Genomic DNA, 18,474 nt, shown 5'->3' with positions numbered 1-18,474 from the left:
AAGCTGATGTCAAGAGATGTGGCTCAAGTCAAGAGATGTTGGGAAGGTAAACTTAACAGTTTTTAGAGATCAGATGGCAGGGGGAGGGGCAGAAAGAGAAAGCAGGACTAGAAAGCAGGTTTCTGGTCTGGCTCCTGAGCAGTCTTGGGGACACGGCAGGTACCCAAAAGAGGCAGGTTTGCAGAGGACAGGAACAAGTGCCCTCTGGGCCATGAGAGTTGTCTGTGCACCCAAAGGCAGCAGAACAACAGTTCAGAAGATCAGGAGGGATGCTGGGGCTGGAGGTCAACTCTCAGTTCCTCGGCAAAGAGTCCTTGAAGCCATCAGTATGGATGGGCTCCTCCAGGGAGCCCACAACAGAACCCTGAGAAACCCCATGGTGCATGGGGCAAATGGAGAAGCCTGCACAGGAAACTGAAAGGAAGAGCAGAGGTAGGAGAAGACCAGCCACAGGAGAGCCAGGGAAGTGCAGTTCCAAGAAGCCGGGGCTGACGGGCCCTGTCAGGTGCTGCAGCGATCCAGTAGAAGGTATGAAAGGGTCCGCTGGGTTTAGCACGAGAAGGCCACTGGCAACCCCTGGGAGAGAAGCACTACTGTTGGGGTGAGGAACAAAGGACACGGCAAGGAAGAGCAGAGCCGGCTGCTGACCCAGCAGTGAGGATGATACTGGCCTCCTGTGTCCTCTACCTTGTCTTCCGTTGTCTGCATAAGCTAAAAAGGCCTGGCCATCTCCATCCCGCCAGGAAGAAACCAAAATGTGCTACTCCTCTCAGGAAAGGGAAATGCTGAAGTCAAGGGAATGAAGGGCTGTGGTGGGACTTGGGGCAGGATACCGAGAATGTCAAGCACAGGGGCTTCCCCGGCTTTACGGTCCTGCATATGCACTGCACTGTCCATCTCCGCACCTGCCCGTCCTGCTCTGACGTACAGGACGCAGCTGGGAACGGCTCTCATGGGGGCTTCACTCCCGTATGTACTGCTGAGTACTTGCAAGGCACTGTAGTTGGAGTGCAAAGTCAGCAAATGCTGGTCTGTGCCAGGATCTGGCCCACCTTCTTAGGAGACTGAGGTCAGCTCCCCGGGAGCCAAGAGCACGCAGAAGAGGGCCAGCCTCCGTGGGCTCTTAGAGTGACAAACCGTTTCTCCCCTCAGTCCCATTTCTTAAATATTAGGCTGTAACCCAGGCTGCCTGGAAGCCAGTTTCTATTTTCTTTCTCCTTGGGCCTAAGATAGAATTCAGCCAGAAACCACTCCTTTTCCCCAGGGGAAGGCTTACAAATAGGATATTGCAGATGTTCTGAAAGTCCAACCCAGTCCCAAACTGTCCTTCCTCTGCCCCCAGTGTCACAGCCATGGAGCCTTGGGGAAAGAAGAGATGGAAGAAAAGGGAGGGGCACGAGAAAGGCTGCCTCCGCCCCCAATTCCCCTGACCCCGCTTGGCTACTCAGCTCTGCCCCTTTCTCACAAAGGGCAGTGAGAGCAGTCCCTCTGGGAGGGCAAGACCCAAACCCAGGAAAGGAGCCTCTGGAGCAGAAAAGCCAGTCCAGTCCAGGGCAGAAGGTCAACAGGAAGAAAGGGAGATGAACTTTCAGGATATTAAGGCAAACAGTACCACCTAGAATCTTTATTCAAATGGGAACCAGCACTTGGGACAGAAATCACAGTTTAACAGCAAAAACTATTTCTCTCTGAAGTGCCAAGCCATGGCCCCTCCCCACGGCCATGTGCCCAGAGAACTTATTCCTGTCTGCTCTCCAGCTTCATAGCTCCCGCCCTGCCTGCCCCAGCTGAGCCAGAACCTCCTGACACCACGGAGGCGGGCAGGAGGGTCACAGAGAGCTCAGCTTCTGCCTAACCAGATGGACCGTGACCTCCTGGCTAAGCAGGCTCTGCCATCCTCCCCAGTGCCCTCTGAGGTCGCAGCCCCTAGCAGTGTCAGATCTGAGCCAAGCTGAGCCCTTCAAGGAAGGTGGGGATGAGGGCTTCAGGGAGAGTCAAGGGGACAAGGGCCAGGGCCAGGGGACGGTGCCTTCCAGGCTCACAGCCCCCATCTAGTGCAGAGGCCCAGGCCCCGACTCTCCTGATCTTGTCCCCGCATCCCCTCCCCAAGGGGTTCAGTATATCTTCTGACGACTGGGTAGAATGGCCTCTTTGATGAAGGAGAAGACAACCAGGATCCCTAAGCGTTTGCCCCGCTTGCCTTTGGTGAAGTAATTGGAGACCACGTCATCTGTGGAGACATAGGCAGGGAGATGAGTGTGTGTGCCACCGTCTACATGTGAGCATGGCTCTCCCCACCTGGTGCCCGAGTGTTTCCATCACAGGGCTGGGCTCGGGCTCCCCACACGACCCAGGCCTTCCTGAGGTCATCCCACTGTGACCCATGACAAACCCCTTCTCACCTCCTGGCTGCATGGTGGAGGGCAGGACGTTTTCCCCAGCCGACAGGGACACAAAGAACGCAAACGGGATTATCCACAGACAGAAAGTGAAATAGGCCAGGACCTGGCAACAAGAGACACTGAGAAGACGGTGCCCTGGAGATGCCAAGGGTGGGCGACACATGGTCACCATGCATCTTGCAGAGGCGGTCAAGAATGCACAGAAGGCCCCACACCTATCTCTGAAGGAGGCCAGGAAGCAGAAAGAAGGCAACCCCAGACATGGAGATAATCACTGGGAAAAGGTGCAGGCCAAGGATGACCGAGTGGGACCACAATCCCCAAACCCTGGTCACTAGGACAAACTACTCTTCCGAACTAAAGGAAGCAGATGGAGGGCAAAACCATGACTGACCCATACTCCCCCCAAAAGTGATCTTGTTCTTCCCAGGGGTCTGAACTGGAGCAGAAGCATGTGGAGAACCCCTGAGAGGAAAAAAGCCTAGCAGGCTGCTGGGAGGAGCCGGGCCGCAGGGCTGCAAACTGCCCAGCCCCGTGAGGTCTGGGTCAGACAAGGCCAGCCCAACGCCCCGTCCCGACCTCATGGTGTTAGGCTGTGATCCTGGGAGAACCAAAAAACTCCCTGGGGGAGAGCAGTGTCCTCCCCGCCTCAGCCAAAGACATCCCTGCCCCTCAGCCACACCACTTTCTAAACTCATCAATACTTTTTTTTTTTTTTTAATGTGTTATCCCCGAGTAGACTAGTTCAAATCCCAGCTAAGTTCACGAAGCAAATCACGCAAGTCTCCTTTACTTCCTCTGTCCCTGCTGGTAGTTTGATGTACCAAACACTTCTTACCTCTGAGAAAGGGTAATATTCTTCTGCAAAAAACTGAAACGCTAGGTAATGATTCACCACCACTAGCCCTGTTGAGGGAATGAAGAGTCAGTCAGTTTGGGGGGAAGACTGTAGAAGAAGCTGGACTTCTAACCTTCAAAAGGCCCCTGGGGGTTGGGAGCCCGAGTCTTAGTCCTGATCTTACACCCAGCTTAGAGTATGGCTATAAGCCAAGTACACTACCCTTCGAAACACAGTTCTCCCTCTTTAAAAATAGGGGGGTTAGCTCCTACCTTCCCACTGCAGAAGGGTTAGAAGGCAGATAAGAAAGCTCTTTGAATGGCATAAGAATGAGACTGGTTACATAATCCAAAGCACTGTGACAATTAACCTGCTTTTAAATGGGTGTGAGTCCTCAAGAGTACCCTCCCCCGGGTAGTGGGTGCAGGAAGTCATGTGTGGGCAGATAACATACTCCCAAGAGGTTCCACTCTGAACTGGGCAGACCTCGAATAAGGAGGCTTTCACTCCTCAGGAATACAAGGGCACAGTTTGCTAGATGCTCTGGGGTGCAATTTGGGTTCCTCCAAATTCTTGGGGAGAGGGTCCTTCCTCATTCTGCCCCAGGGTAGGGCTCACTGGTCTAAACTGGTATATAAAGGACGCAGCAACATTTATGGAAGAGAGAGACAACTTGCAGATCCTGGGGATGCGCTGCTCAGAGAAAGGCATCCCGGCTGGTTCTCATGGTGAGGTGAAGGGCAGGCACCAAAACAAAGCACCCACTTAAACTGACCACCAGAGCCAAATGCCACATCTTCTTTCTCTTTCCTCCTCTCTTGCAGAGCTTGGCCGCGCCTAGCCACAGGCTAAGACTGGGGAAACTGGAAGACAGATGGTGCCTGATGCCCACAGATCTTCAGCAAAATTCTCAGACATCTAAAGGGCAGGTTGGAGGAATGACAAAGGGAGGCCAGGAGGGCCTGCTCCTATAGTAGCAGGGACAGGGAGGGTTCTACCCTCTGGGAAGATGCAGAAGGGGCCTGGTCTCCAGGGAAGGACTCCCCACACCAACCCTCACCAAACATATCCTCTGGTGGACTCCACCAAGGCACTCAGGGTAAGAGGCCAGTCCTAGCTTTAACCCGGTGCCCTTCTTGGGAATCTTCTCTTTCCACATTCTCCCACAGAAAGTCAAGTAGCTCTAGGAAACTCCCAATTACATGTACATCCTGCCCAAAGGCTAGATGACCAGTAATGATTAATGGGAGAAAAGATAATCCTGATAACCAAACACTTCCCAGAATCTTTTTTATAATCTATAACTGTCTACTGTGTGTCAGCTGAGTCCATCATCTCTGAATAGATCAAGAACCCAAGGCCAGAGAGGAAAAATGACTCCAGGATCAGAAAGCAGTGCCAGGTTAAAGGCAGAAAGGTCAGGGTCCTCTAAACATGTTTGTCTACCCCAATGCCGGTACCTGCAGGGGAGCCCACAGCCCCATGAAGCCTGTGTTAATCAAGACTTTGGGTCAGACGACTAGGCGGGGAGCTACCTGCCTGCCAGGGTAGGGCTTTGGGCTTTTCCTGGCCAAGTGGTTTCTTAGGGCCCATAACTACACACTGAACCCACATTTTCTCCCTTCTCAAATTCACCTCCCTGGGAAAGCCCTCCCTAAATATCCTACTCCCCCATGCCATCCCCCCAAATATTAGTCACTAGAGCCAAGTAGACTCTAGACTCCTCAAGTGTCAGAAGACCACGTTCCCAATCAGCCTGGCTTCTTGGAGGACCTGGGTTGAGTGGTTTGCCCCTTTTCTCTATATCCCCAGAGAGCCCTGGACTGAGCTGGCCAAGATCAACCACTTCGACTGCCTCCCCAACCCTGCCCCTCTCACCGCATGAAAGGATGAAGTTAGGCGAGGTCAGCATGATGAAGGGGAAGGTCTGGAGGAGGCCAAAGTAGACGAGGTTGGTGAAGAGGCCCACGCCAATCATGAAGGTGGGGAAGCGCTCAAACACGTAGAGGCCAATCAGCACAGCTGTGGAGAACTGAAACAACCAGAGGGACACAGTGCAGGGAGCCTCTTCCAGGCAGCCTTCTTGGTCTTACTAACCACACCCGCCCGCTCTGGGCAACACTAGGTTCATGCTTCAATCTCTTCTTGTTTCACAAGTCCTCCCCAACTTGTCTCTCAGCGCCCAAAGGGCAGCATCTTTTAATGGCATTCTCAAAATTTTTTACAGCAAAATGTAAACATTTTACAGATCAAATTTCAATTCTAGTCTCTTCTATTTTTTGAAAATGCCGATCATGACCTACTGAACTGATGACACAACCCAATAATGAGACCTAGGACTTGAGAAACACTGTTCTGAAGGATTTACGATCCTCAGCACTTAACAAATGGCAGTTGGTAGAATGAAGATTTAATTCCTGTACCAAAAGCCCCAGGCCAGGCCTCTGAACCCAGAGCTAACTGCTAATGGTCTTGTCTCCACTACTAACTCTCTACCCCAAGCCATGATCTGAGTGGTTGCTGACACCAGGTGACTTGAGAGGCACTGGACTTCTCCCATCCAAATGGTCCCAATCCCCACACCTTCCTGCAGCTGGAAGGAATCTATCCGCCAGCAGGCACTCCTGTAACTTTGACATCAATGGCAAGGATTGTGTCTTCAGGAACAAAAGCCTTCCGTGAGACCTTGGGAGGGCAGGGCCTAGGCCAGGGAAGGCGTCTCTCTCTTAGGACAAGTCACTTGATCCAATCAGAAAGAGGGCAATGAGTATAGTACTCTAACTCAAGTACTCAAAACCATCCTTAGGTTCGTTCTTCGTTCTAAATGCTGCAGAGGGAGCAAGGGGCTATAGAGTCAATGGGAAACAACCAAGTAAAGGCCAAGCCATGGTCCTGTCAACACAGAGTGTGCACTCAACTGTCATCCTAAGGATCTGAGAACAGGGTCTGCAGTGAAACACTGCCACTTGGGGAAGGGGGCGAAGAAACACCTGGACCCAGAGAGCAGACTCAGGAGACAAGGGGCAGGTGAAGGAGGTAGGGATGGCGCCCTCAGGAAAACAGCAGGGACAAAGGTCTCATCATCCCTTTTGGCAGGCCAAAAGAGGGGATAATCCTGGGAAACAACTGCCACTTACCCAGATCATGTATTTTATGATCCTGCTGGTGGCCACTGTATATTCTTCTATCAGTTCTGCCAGGTAATAAAGTCCAGCCGCTGGGGGGCGGGGTAGGGAAGAGGAGCAAGCAGGGAGAACATTAGCCAGGGTCACTTCCACCATCCTGGTCTGCCTCTGTCTGCAGCTGGGATCCCATCAACCCCTCATGAACTCCCTAAGGAACAAACCAAACAGCCCATTGTGGGGTCCTCCCAAGTCTGAAGAAGCAAAACTTTGTCAGGGCAACTGAAAAAAGATTTCGTAAAACTGAATGGAAAAACCTGTATCTGATGCCTCAGCACAATGCTAACCTCTGGTCCACGAAGGGGGAATTTCATTCACTCATTCACTAAATATCTGTTAGGCACCTAGTATGGGTCAAGTGCCGGGCCCAGTCCAGGCAAGGTCCCTTCCCTGACCCAGCGTGGGTAGGTAGGGGTAGGGAGAGCAATCAGCCGATCCCCGTGTGACAGGTGCTACGTCAGACAAAGTACAGGGCACAACCAAACCCCATGAGGAGAGCTTCCCGGAGGAGGTGAGATCTCGGCTGGGACCAAGAGTAGAAACTCGCCAGAAGGGAAAAGCCTGTCAAAGTCCAACTGAGTAGGCAGTACGAAGGGCCACAAGCCAACGGGTAGGGTAAGCGTCGGGGAAAAGTTCAGCGCCATAGGGCCACGAAGGTGGGCTCGGCAGCGGTTGGGGATGCGCGAGCTCCGGCAAGGGGCACTCGAGTCAGCCACTCCCAGGCAATGCCAGGGCGGGTTCAGTGACCCCGGGAGGGACCCACGGTCCCACTGGGCTGGTGGGGTCAGCAAGAGGGGGCAGGATCCGGCGGGACAGGGAAGGGGAGGGATGCGAAGGCTGGAGCATCGGACAGGAGTCCTCCGGGTTGCTCCGGCGCCCCCTGATGCGACCGCCCTCGTGAGGCGACCCCCGGCCAGCACAGATGCCGGGGCAGGAGCCCGCGCGGACCCGGGTCGCGCACTCTCACCGACGGCCAGCGTGATGAAGGCCACCTGGATGAAGAGCGAAAGCCAGCTCAGCACGTACATGAACCACATGGCTCCCCCGCCCCGCCCGCCCCCGAGCGCCGGGACGGGCCTGCGCGCTTCGGCTCCGGCGACACGGAGCCGCCGCCACCGTCGCCGCGTCCCCGCCCCGCGGACGGCGAGAGGGCCGTGCGCCGCCGCCGAGAGGAGCCCGGCCGGAGCGCCGCCCCCGGCCGAATCCGGACTAGCGCCGCCCGCCGGCGCGGAAGACCAGCCGGCCGCGGCCGCGAACACCACCCTCCAGGCGGAGCCTCGGGCACCCGGGACTGCACCCAGGGCCCGGCCCGCGATGCCGCGGGGGGAGGCAGGACGGTGCCCGGGGGCGGGGATGCGGCGCCTCCCGGAGGGACAGCGTTCGGGCACTCCCTGGGCGCTCCCACGCTGGCGTGGAGGGGCTCCGGGGCGCGAGAGGGCCGCCTGGTCGCACCCTAGCCGCCACCGGCCGGAAGCGTGCAGGCAGGTCGCCTGCGGAGCTTATCTTGCTGCCGCCGCTGAGCCGAACGACTTGGTTGCGTGCCTAACGCCGGCCAGGCCCTGTGCTAAAGGCCGCGCTGTATTTTGGGGAAGGAAGTTGATTTTAAGTCATTTCAGGATGGGGAAGCTGGGGCCAAGGAAGGTTACCTTGCCTCAAGTCATACATCTAGGAAGTGGCACGGGCGGGAGTTGGGCGCCTTTAATTAGTCATCCTCAGGCGTAAACTCTCCCTTTAGGCTGAGTTCCTTTAGGGTACCTTCTGCATCTTTGTGTCGCCGGCACATTGCCAGTGGCGGGCCCGCAGGGAGCCCACTGGGCCCTGAATGCATTTACTAGACCTTGGAAGAGTTACTGAGGGGGCGGAAGGACAGGGGAGCCCTTGCTAAGAAGCTCCCCATCTAGTGGCCACGACAGGCATGCAAAATAAAGTGTTGGGGACTGAGCTAAGCTATTCATCTCAGGATGATCTTTACATGCTTAAAAATGAATACACATTCCTCGAAGATTAAACAGAACTACCATATAATGCATCGATTCCACTCCTCGGTATATACCCCCAAAGAATTGAAAGTAGGGACTCCAAAGAGTTAAGTCTACACCAATGTTCATAGCAGTTTTATTTATAAAGGTGGAAATATCCCAAAAGTTCGGCAGCAGGTGAATGGATACATGTTACATCATGAATAAACCTTTAAGACATGCTAAGTGAAACAAGCCAGACCCAAAAGGGCAAATATTGTATGATTTCACTTATCTGAGGTATCTAGAGCACTCAAAATCGTAAACAGTAAGTAGCCAGTAGAGGAGGGGGAACAGAGAGTAATGGGGAGTTACTGTTTCATGGGTACAGAGTTCCAGTTGGGGAAGATGAAAAAGTTCTGGAGATGGATAGTGGGGATTGTTGCCCAATGTTGTGAATATGCTTGATGCCACTGAACTGTACACTTAAAATGGATAAAATGGTCAATTTTGTGCTACATATATTTACTACAATAAAAAATACATAAGGTTACAACAAAGAAATTATACTGAAATGCAGGTATCAAAATACTTTTTTAGAAAGCCAAATATGTGATATAGTAATGTTTCTTTATTAATGCATACCATAACCAGATCTAATGGAAAATCTAATAACTGCCTGTTAATGACATAGTAAGAAATATATATATGTTTGGCCTCTGCTCCCATTCTTGACACAGACCTCCTGAAACCTTTGTAATTTCCCAAGTGGTAGAGTTGATAAGAGTGTGTTAAACAGAGCTCCCAAATCCCTTGGGATTTCCAGGGTGAGAGGAGCATCTTTGGTCTAAGGAGGAGACTCTGGGTGGGCTCCTGGATGGATCAGGATGGGGGCTGGCCACCAGAAAGACCAAGTCCTGTTTAGAAACTTGGAACTTTCAGTCCCATCCCCCATCCTCCACTGAGGTGAGAAGGCTGGAGATTGAGTTAATAATCAGTCATGATTGTGTGATGAAGTCTCCATAAAAATCTCTAAACTATGGGGTTCAAAGGTGGGTAAATGCATCCACACGCTTGGATGGTGGCCCACCCCAACTCCACAGGGACAGAAGCTCCTGGGCTCGTGAGCCTTCCAGACCTCACCCTATGTGTACCTTGATCTGGCTGTTCATCTGTACCTTTATAATATCCTTCGTAATAAACTGGTAAGTGTAAGTAAATATTTCCAAGTTTTGTCAGCCAATTATAGTAGAGGTATTATTTCCAAGTTTTGTCTAGTCAATGATCCAGCTTGAGGAGGGTGGTTGGGAATTCCCCTAGTTGTAGTCAGGCTGGACCCCTGGGCGCTCTGGCGATCCGTGACCATAGCTGGCATCTGAAGTGAGGGCGCTCTTGTGGGACTGAACCCTTAAACTTGGAGAGTCTGACACTAACTCCAGGTAGTTAGTATCAGAATTGAATAAAATCACAGGACACCAAGTTGGCGTACAGAGAGTTGGAAAATCGGTTGACGTTGTGGGAAAGCGTGCACATTCTATGTCAGAGGGTTGTAAGCAGAGAAACGATTTCCTTTACTACCACAATGACGAGGTATGAATGACAATTCAAAATGATATCTCAAAATACAGTCAATCATGTGGGAGAGTTACAGATACTGCTAATAAGTACTCGCAGTTTGTTGCCTCTATTCACAATGGAGGGAAAGGCTCAATTTCAATTAGAGGTTAGTGCAAATAAGCATTTTTCCGTCCAGTTTTCCAGGGTTCTGGAGTTTCTCTCTCTGAATTCTACATCTGCTGACTTCTAAGGGGTCCCAAACACCTGCTTAAGAATTCCTGAAGAGGGCGCCTGGGTGGCTTAGTGGGTTAAAGCCTCTTCGTGATCCTGCAATCGAGCCTCACATCAGGCTCTCTGCTCAGTGGGGAGCTTGTTTCCTCCTCTCTCTCTCTCTCTCTCTCTCTGCCTGCCTCTCTGCCTGCTTGTGATCTCTCTCTCTCTCTGTAAAATAAATAAATAAAATCTTAAAAAAAAAAAAAGAATTCCTGAGGAATATGTATAAAGAGCAGTGGGAGTTTCAAGGACTGTGTGCTTGTCTGTAAGCCTCTTCTTTGCAGCACTGGGAGACACCGGAACCAACCTGGAAGTTCACTAATAGGAAACTGGATAAGTGCCTTTTGAAACATCATAGAGCAGAGATGTAAAAGCAAATGAGAACAGAATAAATCATGGGGGTAAAAAGTACAGTTCAGTGAACATAGTGATATTGTTTTGTTTTTTTTTTTTAAAGATTTTATTTATTTATTTGACAGACAGAGATCACAAGTAGGCAGAGAGGCAGGCAGAGAGAGAGGGGACTTGGCAGGCTCCCCGCCGAGCGGAGAGCCCGATGTGGGGCTCGATCCCAGGACCCCGGGATCATGACCTGAGCTGAAGACAGAGGCTTTAACCCACTGAGCCACCCAGGTGCCCCCATAGTGATATTGTTAAAGCGTTGTGTGGTGACCGATGGGAGTGACACCGCGGCGAGCATAGCATAACATAGAGACTTGCTGAATCACTGTGTTGTACACCTGAAACTGATGTAATAGTATGTGTCAACCATACTCTAATTTTAAAAGAATAAAAACAGATACACAAAACTGAGGATGCTCTTTATGTATCCATATGAGAAGATTCCCCCTTTTGACAAAAGTAGAAGGCTGGGAAGAAAGAACTAGATATTCTTTATAGAGGTATTTCTTTATATAGAATATCTCTGGAAGGATACATTCTAAAATGGTGACATCTTGCTTCCTAGGAAGAGAGGGTAGGGTTCAAGGGTAAGAGAGAGCCTTTCCACTGTATGTCTTTTTATATTCTTTATGTATATTGCATAGTTCAATGTGTTAACACATTAGCCATTCATAAGTTAAGTTTAAAATTAAAATGTTCCTGGGGCACCTGGGTGGCTCAGTGGGTTAAAGCCTCTGCCTTCGGCTCAGGTCATGATCCCAGAGTCCTGGGATCGAGCCCTGCATCAGGCTCTCTGATCAGTGGGGAGCCTGCTTCCCCCCTCTCTCTGCCGGCCTCTCTGCCTACTTGTAATCTCTGTCTGTCAAATAAATACATAAAAAAAAATTAAAATGTTCCTGGTATGCTGATCTGCTGGGATGACTCATATTTCTTGTTAGTACCCCATCCCCTTGTGAGAAAAGCCACTGTGTAGTGCTTTACAGGTAAGTTAGCTAACCTCGAATCATGTGGCCTGGCCACCCGGGAGTCTGAATTTGTCCTCCCAGGGAGGGAGGAGAATCTAAAAGTATTCCGCCACTCTTCCCAGAACTGTAGAGAAGAGAAACTGGGCCAAAAAAGTTACATGCATTGAGATGAGCGGATGCAGGATTGTTCCTGTAGGGGCTGGGCACTTTCACTTCCCCACAGTCTTGGGGCTATAAGTGGCCTTGGGAACCAAGGCTGAGCACTGGCGTTTCCTCCCACAGCTGGCAGGAGAAGCCATGGTTTCCCGAGAGCCGTGAGAAGCAAGCCAGGAGGCACGGGCTCCCATCTGCTCCCTCTGACCCAACAGGGCTGGAAAGAGCCCAGGGAGGTTCTCTGGGACCCATGCTTAGGCAAGGAGTCCCCGGGGAAAGAAAACCCAGCCTCTCTGGAAGGAGGGTTAGGAGGGAGCAGGAGGGCTCCCCATCCTCAATTCAAGGGACATGAGGGTGAAAGGATTTATAGATTCAGAAGTTTGTTGACCTACATACTGACAGCAAGTGTATACACTTATCCTAATGTTACACATAATCCTTTAACTTTTCCTAATTCACACACTCATGTGTTACCATTTGAGGCTGGCATGTGTGAGGACCAATTGCTGTATATCTCATAAGGATGTTCTAGGGGAAACTAGCTCTTCTGCCATCCTATGGCTCTCCTCCTCAAAACCCTAACTGCTAGCATTTGTAGTGTTCTTTGTGCCAGACACTGTTCTAAGTGATTTGTATGTATAAACCCATTTAGTGCTCATATCTAGCCCAGGAGATGTGTTATCATGATGTCCATTTCACAGATAAGAAGTTGAGGCACAGCGAGGCTGAATACCTTGTCTACAGGCACACAGCTAGTAGTTGGAGGAGTCGGGGTTTGAGTCTGGGCGCGTGCACACACACACACACACACACACACACACACACCCCAAACTGGTGGAGACAAAGTCCACTTTGGCATCTGGGCCTCTGCTGCCACTGCCTGTCCGGCTGTCGACAGGGATGGTTGTGAGAGGCACAGAGAACTTAGAGACAGTCAGGCCTGGAGACCAGGCCCCTCTTCCCTCATCATCCTTTCCTCCCCCATGTGGAGCTCTTGCCTCTTTCCCTGCCAGCGCCCCAGCCCCAGTGGAAGAACAGCTATCCCTCACCCCGCTCTACCCTGACACACAGGATGTCACCAGGTGACGACCCCTCTCTGAAGTGCTCACATCCTAGCGGAAACTTCCCCTATGATGGTCCGTGTAATCAGCAGCTTTATTGCTGGCGCCTCACCTCTCTGGTCTTGGCTTTGCTGCAGCTTAGCAAGAGCAAAATTTAGTAAAAGACAACCACAAACAACGAAAACCAACGACCACTGGGCTATGACCCCATTAACTATTTGTTCCTGCAGTCCAGGCCTCTCGACCCCATTTCTCTGTTCCGCCTCTGCCTCCCCCACCCCAAACAGCTGCCCTGGTGTTCCTGGCACCCCCTGTCACATGCCTGGGGCCCCAACTCAAGTGGCTGAGTTAAAGAGCTTTCTAATGACATGTCCTCAAACGGCTCTATTAATTGCCACACGTTAAGCTACTAGGCCTGTGAGGACAACGTGGGGGGCGGGGGTGAGGGTGTGAGACTGGGGAATAACAGGAAAGAACAAGGTGGGGGAGGGGACCCATCTGGGACTTTGCACACATCACATGAGACCCTTGCTGACCTCTTTCTCACACACACACACACACACACACACACACACAAACACACACACAGCAGAGCCCTGGGTGGGGGTTGTGGGGAAGCAGCAGGCTAATGGAAGTCCAGCCAAGGCTGGGAGCTCCTCTCCAAGGAGAAGAGGCAGTCCATCAGCCAGAACAGCAGAGAGCCATTCGTGTTTTCTTCTGTCTTTAGCATAACACAGATCATTGGGTTCATGGCTGGAATGTTTCTTGTCTTTATTCAAGCAGCTCTGAGTGGTCTCCCATGACAGGAATTGCTGATTAGAAGGAAAGAGACTGCTCTCTCTGACAAGCTAGCTCCCTTCGTCAGGGGGAGAAAAAAGAGGATGAGATTAATTTATCACAGGACGAAGATATTTCAGGACTAGGAGGTGACTTAGTTCTACCGTCCACTTCACAAATCAGACCAAATATTAGCTTATGTTTGAACACCTTAGCAACACACTACCCCTGATGCTTCTGCTAGATTTTCCCTTCTACTGAGCAGGTTGGTCCCACTGCCTCCCCTGGGGCTACACAGAAAAAGTCTCTTCATCGAAGGCAATATTGTTATTAATGGCTAATGCTTGTTGAACATGACTTTGTGCCAGGCCCTGAGCTATGTCCTTTACACATGCTCTCTGTGGAACCATCACAAAAAATTCTATAAACTAGGTTATTATTTTTAGACCCATCTTACAGGGGAGGAATCTGAGGCACAGAGAAGTGAATAAATTGATCACGTTCACACTGCTGGTCAGCCCCGGGCTGGGTGACCAACCACGCTGGTATACCCAGGACCTGGGATTCTCAGTGCTGACCAGGAAAGTCCTGGGCCAACTGGGATGAGTTGGTAGCCCCAGTCTCTAGTCTTCCCAGCACTAACTCCCCACCTGCTTAACAAGGCAGAATTCCGTGACTGGCTAACAGGTACCAGGAGGGCACTCGAGCTATGTGGAGGATACAGCCAAGATCATTGCAATGCCAGCCACCAGGACGGGAAATCCCAATACTGCCCACTGCCCACTGCGTCTTGGGGTTGGAATCACCAAGAAAAACACAACACAGTCAAGCGCCCAATGGCACAATGCCTTACTCCCATAGAGGAGAGACAGAAGATCAGCTTCAGTAGCAGGCATCAGTCCTTCATGGACAGTGGGGGGGCCCCCAGCAATGGGGGCAACCCTCAGGGCCTCTGGCCTCTGCATGCCGGCTTGTATCTCCGCAGAGAAATACAGAACGTTGGGGTGTGCCTGAGGGCTGTCTGCGTACTGCTTAGGCAGAACAAAGAGGCACACCTTGAGCCTGAACCCGGAAAAGACACTCCCAGTACAGCTGTGTGGCCTCTTTGTCTCTGGGTGAGGAAGTGGTCTGGGCCCCAAGGCTCATTCTCAGGCCCCCTCACAGCAGCACCCCCCCTTTCCCAACAGACGCCCGGGGCTCAGGATATCCCTTCTTCACACACTTCATATGCACAGGCTCCTGCACAGACTCACACAGGACCCTCTCCTCGGCTTTTATAAACTTTTCATCACTTCTCCTGAGTGCCCCTGTGGAGGTCTGGAGCTGGCACTTACAATAAAGGGGACAGGCTGTGTGTTTGCAGGACGGCTGTCGGACCTCCTCCTTGCCTTTCCCCTCCTACCATGACCTCTGGTTTGTTTAGGGCCAAAAAGATGGCCAGCTTTTCAAAAAGACCAAACCCAAACTGTCTGTTAGCAGCCTCAGGAGTGGGCAGCAACAGGAGGAGAAGGTGAGATGTGCATCAATTCCAACAGCATATAAGGGGAGTGGCCCTCCAGGGAGCCCTCCTTGCCTCCTGGCTCACACAGATACTAGAGAGAGAGAGAGATTGAGAGATGAGAGGTTCCCTCGATTTCTGTGGTTTCTTGCCTCAGATGCAGACTCTAGTCTTGCCCATTTCACCCTGCCCCACCTCTCCAACTGGCAAACTCCTATTCATTCTTCAAGACCCAGCTTAAATATTTCCTGAGACGTCTGTAAGAATGTGCTCATTCCTACAACCCCAGCACCCAGTGTGGGCCTAGCTCGAAGAGGGGCTCATCGTGGGCAAAAACCACCCCACCGGCAGCCATATTTCTGCTAGGCAATACTGTACCCATTGGAGAGGCAGAGCCTTGATCCAAACCAGCCAAACTGATTCTTGTTACCCAAGCTAGCCAAACATGTTCTCTTTCCCAGAACTGGAAAGGTGTCTGAGAGATAAAGAAGAGCACAGGAGACCCTGGGATCACCAGAGTCCTGAGTACTCATCTCCACCTCCTCCTCCCAGCTAGAACAGCCCTGCCCAGCCTGCCCTTCTTCCTCTCCTTCTTTCCAGCCCCTACTCAGGAGGGACAGCCCCCTGGAGCCTTCCTGGCCCTCCCTGCCAACCCCCACATAAGACACCCTGAGCGATGGCTCTGCAACCCTGAAGAATCCTGCTATCCTAGCCCCTGCCTTGCACACACCCTCCTACCTGCCCCTCTTACTTCACTCACAGGGCTCTTCCTGCCCCTTCTCTCTGCCTCTCTCATCAGTTCCTACCAGGCTTTCAAGACCCAGGTAGCACTCCTCCTCCAGGAAGCCTTCCTGAGTGCTCTAGCCCATTCGAACCCCTTTCTCCTCTGACCTCCGGTTTCTACTGAGTCCACAGTCCTCATCAGATTCATCTACTGCCTTCTTGTGACTTCTGGGCTTCTTAGTGAACTTCCAGGTTTTGACATCTTGCCTGCCCAGCTAGTCTGTGAGACCCATGCGTGCCCACCTGCAGCCTGGCCCAACTCTGGGCCAGGTACATGGAGATGCTCAGGAGTGGTGCACTAACCTCCCCTCTGCACCTCAGATTTTCAGGGAAGGTCCCACCCTTGGGAGAGAGAGCAGCCTCCCTCTCCCACAGAGACACAACTCTGGCATGGCTTGTGGAAAGGACATACTGAGAAGGGGGACAAGATTACCTCTTAATTTCCTCCCAAATCTGAAATCTCAGAGCCCAACACACCAGATAAACAGCCACCGTAGCCAGCCAGCCTGCCTCATCTTGTCCTCAGCCACCACAGCCCTTCCGAGTGGGCCGCAGAGGTGATGAGAGCCTGAAGCCACAGCCGGAGGTCGTCAAGAGGCCAGCATCCACGTGGGACTGCTGCTCCGGCTAGCTGTGTGGCAGCAGGGGGAGGGTCAGGGTAGCTGGCGACATGTAGACACAGCTAATGGCAAATCCTTGCCTGTCGACAGCAGCAGAATCACATCTCCCAAGATCCACAAGTCTCCTTGTCACCCCGTCGACAGCCCTGATGAGAGTAGATCGGGCAGCTTCTCCCCAGAGCCTTGGGGCCAGGCCAGGCTAGGGAGCAGGGTGGTGCAGACCTCAGAGGCTGACAGGTGACAAACCTTAAGTCACCTCAGCCGCTCATGCCCAGAGAGGCACATACACAGAGAGACTCCCACACAGCCAGTGGACACAGGGGCCTCAGAGGGTCCCATAGACAGAGGCACACGGGACCCACTCCCAGACACCTGAACAATCTGGAAGGCACCGGTCTGACCTAGGTGTCAAGTACACTCAGGTACAAGTAGACCCACAGACGCGGGTTCTCACGCCTCATGTCGGTGTCATCCTGAGACACCCAAGCCAACCTTCCATGGTGGAAGGAAGTCTTTGGCTGGTTTGTCAGGGCAGTAACGGTGTTTCCCACCCATCCACCTCCCTTTTTTTTCAGTCACTTGCCCTCTCCTGGAGGCCACCTGAGGGGCGACCAGCTCGGCTTCCCCTCCTGAGCCAGTGAGGCTCTGTCCCACAGCTGTGGGGTTAAGGAAAGAGAAGGCGAAGTCTGGAGTTGGCTTTTGGCCTCTTTGCTGGAGGCTGGAGCCCACCTTGTTTGTGGAGAGGGGTTGGGCAAGGCAGCAAGGGCTGGGGAGGCCTCCAGCTTCCTCTGTTCCCAGTCCTGGTTGCTACACCCGCCAGGCCTCTTAAAGGAAAGTCTGGGGTGACGCTCTCAGCCGTCCCATCACACCATCACACCACCTACCAGAAGGCCTTATGTGGCAGGACAATCCAAAGGCAGCCTTGCCTCTGGCCACTAGGATTTGGCTTCGAGGCCAGTTTCAGGCTCTAGGTTCAGGGTTGAGTTTGGCTGGAAGAGTCCTGCTCTCTCTCCCTGGACAGTGGCCTCTCCTGTGGCTGGTACTATGTGGACACGATTAGATTGGCAGAGCTGAGAGTGTCCTCTGGGGATGGTCAGGACCTGTACAAGCAGAGAGGCTGGACCCTGGGATGGGATTTGGGGGAAGGTCAGAACTGCTCCCCAGAGCTGAGGAAGGCAAGCAGATTTTCACTGAGGGTTGTCCCCTGCCTGGACCATCAGATGTCTCCCCAGCTGTGGCCTCCCCCTCCTCCTCCTGGCCACACTACACACACCTGCAGCATGGTAGAATCCCATCTCCTCTCTGGCCCTGCTCTCTGCCCTCTGTCTACAGCCCTCCTCCTCCTGATATTCAACAGGCTGCCTCCTTATCATTTAGGTCAAGATCACCTCCTCCAAGGGGCCCTCCCCGATGGTGTTGGAAGATAGCTCCCCAATCCCATTTCCTGTTGTACCTTTCCTCGGGCACTCAATCCATGTCCATACAAATGTTTGTTTCTTTTCCCTCTCTGCCACTAGAATGGAGACCCCACTAGGGCAGACACTTGGGCCATTTAGTCCCAGAGTTCCAAGTGCACACACCAAGGAGGCAGGAAGTAGATACACAAAGTATGCCAGAGGGACGAAACATGCCAAATGGGCATGAGCAGGCACACATGTGCAAAGGGACACACACAAGTCATCCATCTCAAAGGCGCACGCAGGCACCTGCCCCACGCACATGGCCATGGCCACAGGCAGAGGCCGGCACGCTCACGTGTCTCACTTGGCCCTACCCCCCAGATCCCAGGGGGAGGTGTTATCACCCCCATCCAGCCAGCCTCCGGCAGGACTCCACTCAGCCCTCCTGGTGCTAACTCAGCCTGACACGCTGGCAGCACGTGGGGCTTTCCGTGGAAGCTGCGGCAAGCCCACCACCATTGTGGGGGCCGCTAATTGGCTCTGTGTTGGGCCTTGGGTCACCGCTCGGTCAGCCATGGCTGATACCTTCTTCCCACTTGTCTCAG

The 18,474-nt window shown here is 52.5% G+C and overlaps 1 protein-coding gene across 2 annotated transcripts; it reads right to left on the bottom strand.

Moving 5' to 3' along the window:
- Positions 1–1,586: 1,586 nt before the first annotated feature.
- Positions 1,587–8,209, bottom strand: TEX261 (testis expressed 261). 2 transcript variants are annotated; one of them, XM_032873681.1, is made up of 6 exons: positions 8,069–8,209; positions 6,378–6,457; positions 5,119–5,272; positions 3,241–3,308; positions 2,403–2,505; positions 1,587–2,230 (listed from the first exon to the last, which is right to left on the bottom strand). In XM_032873681.1, exons 1-6 carry the CDS (start codon positions 8,085–8,087, stop codon positions 2,115–2,117), a joined length of 540 nt encoding a protein of 179 aa, XP_032729572.1. In that variant the 5' UTR covers positions 8,088–8,209; the 3' UTR covers positions 1,587–2,114. The 2 variants fall into 2 exon arrangements, with proteins under 2 accessions (XP_032729572.1, XP_032729571.1); XM_032873680.1 differs by lacking the exon at positions 8,069–8,209 and adding an exon at positions 7,390–7,567.
- Positions 8,210–18,474: the final 10,265 nt, after the last annotated feature.

The sequence above is a fragment of the Lontra canadensis genome, unplaced genomic scaffold, assembly GCF_010015895.1.
Source record: "Lontra canadensis isolate GAN:19392208 unplaced genomic scaffold, GSC_riverotter_1.0 scaffold50, whole genome shotgun sequence".
Taxonomy (NCBI): Eukaryota; Metazoa; Chordata; class Mammalia; order Carnivora; family Mustelidae; genus Lontra; species Lontra canadensis.
Note: the sequence above shows the minus strand (reverse complement) of the source record. Positions and strands in the feature narration are given on the sequence as shown.

Excerpts from the sequence above, each read along its gene's own strand:
- TEX261 (XM_032873680.1), bottom strand. The coding sequence starts at position 7,459 with ATGTGGTTCATGTACGTGCTGAGCTGGCTTTCGCTCTTCATCCAGGTG. Across the intron at positions 6,458-7,389 it reads CTTCATCACGCTGGCCGTCG|CGGCTGGACTTTATTACCTG; the intron begins GTGAGAGTGCGC and ends CCCGCCCCCCAG. Across the intron at positions 2,506-3,240 it reads AATATTACCCTTTCTCAGAG|GTCCTGGCCTATTTCACTTT; the intron begins GTAAGAAGTGTT and ends TCTTGTTGCCAG.